This window comes from Fusarium tjaetaba, assembly GCF_013396195.1.
Source record: "Fusarium tjaetaba strain NRRL 66243 chromosome Unknown NRRL66243_c0000569, whole genome shotgun sequence".
Taxonomy (NCBI): Eukaryota; Fungi; Ascomycota; class Sordariomycetes; order Hypocreales; family Nectriaceae; genus Fusarium; species Fusarium tjaetaba.
In genome coordinates, this window is record NW_023501765.1 from 1 (window position 1) to 3,077 (window position 3,077).

General features: G+C 49.4%; 2 protein-coding genes across 2 annotated transcripts; both read right to left on the reverse strand.

The window, feature by feature from the left end:
* Positions 1-779: 779 nt before the first annotated feature.
* FTJAE_14138 (uncharacterized protein) lies at positions 780-1,277 on the reverse strand (the record flags this gene model as incomplete). The annotated part of the gene is made up of 1 exon (XM_037347345.1): positions 780-1,277. The coding sequence occupies one exon, from the start codon at positions 1,275-1,277 to the stop codon at positions 780-782; it is 498 nt and encodes a 165-aa protein (XP_037198848.1).
* A 420-nt stretch (positions 1,278-1,697) lies between these two features.
* FTJAE_14139 (serine threonine kinase) lies at positions 1,698-2,684 on the reverse strand (the record flags this gene model as incomplete). The annotated part of the gene is made up of 1 exon (XM_037347346.1): positions 1,698-2,684. The coding sequence occupies one exon, from the start codon at positions 2,682-2,684 to the stop codon at positions 1,698-1,700; it is 987 nt and encodes a 328-aa protein (XP_037198849.1).
* Between the last annotated feature and the right edge of the window lie 393 nt (positions 2,685-3,077).

Sequence of the window (3,077 nt, forward strand, 5' to 3'; positions counted from 1 at the left end):
TCAGCGAACTATGCTGGAGCTTCTCAACCAGCTGGATGGTTTCGACGACCGTGGAGACGTCAAGGTCATTATGGCCACAAACAAAATCGATACCCTGGATCCCGCTCTGATCCGACCTGGACGTATCGATCGAAAGATTCTCTTCGAGAACCCCGACCAGAACACCAAGCGCAAGATCTTTACACTTCACACCTCAAAGATGAACCTTAATGATGATGTCGATCTTGAGGAATTCATCTCCCAAAAGGACGACCTTTCAGGTGCCGACATCAAGGCCATCTGCTCCGAAGCCGGTCTGCTCGCTCTCCGAGAACGACGAATGCGGGTGCAAATGGCGGACTTCCGATCAGCGCGCGAGAGAGTACTCCGTACAAAGCAGGAGGGTGAGCCAGAGGGTCTGTATCTGTAAAGCACTTGTACATGAGCGATTGGGACAGATAGATGGGTCTCGGTTATTAATGAGAACTAGAGGTTTAACAGCCACTTTGAGCGGAACGTTTTGTACGAGGGTTAATGCTTAGGTTGGCAATAGCCTAGGACTTGATGTTCAGTGTAATGTTACATGTTGACAGCGTAATGCTTCTGCAATTTCGTGAGCGGGCTGTATCCCGCCTCCATTACCCTTGATGAGTGGACAACAAACTCCATACCAAACCGATACTTTATTGTCCATCCCGATATCCTCCATAACCCATACACGGATCCTAAAATGCAGACATATCATGAGGATCCCAGTTGTTGTTTCTAATACCAAGCTGGCAGACGGTGTAGGCGTAAAACTAATTGCCGTTCTCCTTCTTCACAACCTCATTATTCTGCACTCCGACAGGTGAATGGTTGTACAGCCACCGTGCAATGATGAAGCTCCCAATGGCCCAGCCCCAGACGAGGACGGCGATGGAAGAAGTGATGAGCAGTGCAGGCACGAGAACAAGAAGGGCAACGCCAACCCAGAAGAGAGCAAAGACGATTGCTGCGCCAAGGGCGAATAGGATGGTTGAGAGGGAGAATGTGAGGAAGATTAGAAGAGGGAGGAAAGAAAGAAGAAGTTGTGATACAATAAAGGACTGCTTTGTTAGTGATGGTTGATAAGCGGTGAGAGGGGGACGTACAAAGAGAATAGGTCGCGATGAAGCAAAAGAAGCAGTATTGTCGTAAGCTTTCTGTCGAGAATTAGGCGGGACAACACGATCCACGGAGCTCCGCGCGTAGGCGATGAAGCCTGATGCGTTGTCACGAGCAGTCTCGCGGTAAGAGTTTGTAGCGGCGGGAGCCATTGCTGCGATGGACGGAGTGAGAAAGGAGCGTGGATGGTTGAAGATGGTTTATGGTGTTGGTGGTACAATTGTCATTATGGGAGGTGCTTGAGATAGCTCTTCAGGGAGGTTGAGGTCAGCTTCCCTTAGATGACGTGGGGGACGTGCTGGGTACGTACCCACTACACACGGCAATTGGGATCTGGGGTGGTGAGGTACGGAGAGACCAATCAGATGTTACACTTGCTTGGCTTGCAATGTGCTGTAACGACGGGCTGTGTAAAGATTAATCGAATTGACAATCAATTATGGACTTTTTGATATTCCAATATTACCGTGAATGCCTAATCAATCTGAGTCCTGCCTATTAAAATCTTGGAGACTGCCACTCCCAGTTGTCCAAACGCTATGATAGGTAACCATTCACTGCCTTCTGGTTCCTCACACATAGCTCATATCAACATCTTCCACTGCGACTGTGCTCAACTGAGAAACAAGTTGGTCAAGGCGTGACAGGACTTGATTAATCTCCAGCCTTGTTTCATGGTTCTTGTCCAACATGCCTGATACAAGGTCATATGCCAGCTGGTTGCTCAAATCCTCGCCTACAGATTGGCTCTTATCACACAAGGCCTTGAGACTCTTCATGAAGTGCTCGTGTTCTGAAGCAATCTGGCACGAACGTCCATCCTTTGTCCTGCAAAAGCTGTCCCACAATTCATTTCGCCCAGCTCTGCCTCTCTTTGCCACACCTAGCATTAGTGCAAAGCAGCATCCGAGTTGCCATACATCGGCACGGAGGTTGCTCTCCAGGTGTGCGACTTGCTCTGGGGCGAGGAAGATATACGAGCAGTCGTCGAAATTGGTTGATCCCCCACGGATGAATACTTTGCTAACCCCAACATCGGTCAAAAGAGGCCGGATATCTGGTGAATTGGGTTCGTGCAGCAATATGTTGTCGGGCTTGATGTCCTTGTGCTTAATTGACCGTCCATGCATATAAGCCACAGCTCGTGCCAGCTTCTTCATAATACGATAGATGCAGAGGTCAGACTGCGGGGAGCCTGGGTTGAACCAAGTGCACCGATCTTTGCGTTTGTCGTCGGTTGAATTCAAAAAGGCTTCAAGGGTGTAGGGAGCCCAGGGTCTCAATATGAGACAAACGGCACCGTCGTCCTCTTCCATTCCGTCGTCGTTGGCGACAGTGAATGCTTCGACCAGTTTGACGATGTTGGGGTGGTTGCAAACTTCNNTCTTGCTCCGATCATTACAGAACAAGTTCTTCATCGCAAGTTCCTCCGAGGTTTTCTTGTGTTCTACCTTTTCGACCGTCCCGAAACTGCCCTTGGCTTTACGTTCAAACGGCTTTTGGGCATAAGGTACGTCCTCGATCTTGTTGTAGGTATGTACGTATCGCGGCTCGAGCATTTTGGCAAATTGAGATAGGCATTTCTCTAAATGTGGCCTCGTCATTGTTAGCTGTCTGTGTTACCAACTAACAAGGGTTGACATACCGATGCTCCTCGAACGAACGTACAGCCTCCGTTTGGGAAACCAGAGATGCCCCATTTAGTACTGTCTTCCCCAGGGTCTCGGCGATACTGATGGCCACCTTCACGAGCCCTTGCTGGTTCGGTAGGGATCGAGGGTAGCCCGTTCTTTCATCCATGTCCAGAATGAACTGTGAGGCAAAAAGAGCGTCGAGGGCATCAGAGCGCCCCTGTTCTCTGTTCTTGCCATAGAAGTCGACAAGTTCTACAAGTTCAGCGATGCAGCTTTTTTTCTTTCCATTAGCTCCCCAATGTAGGCCGAAACGCCATC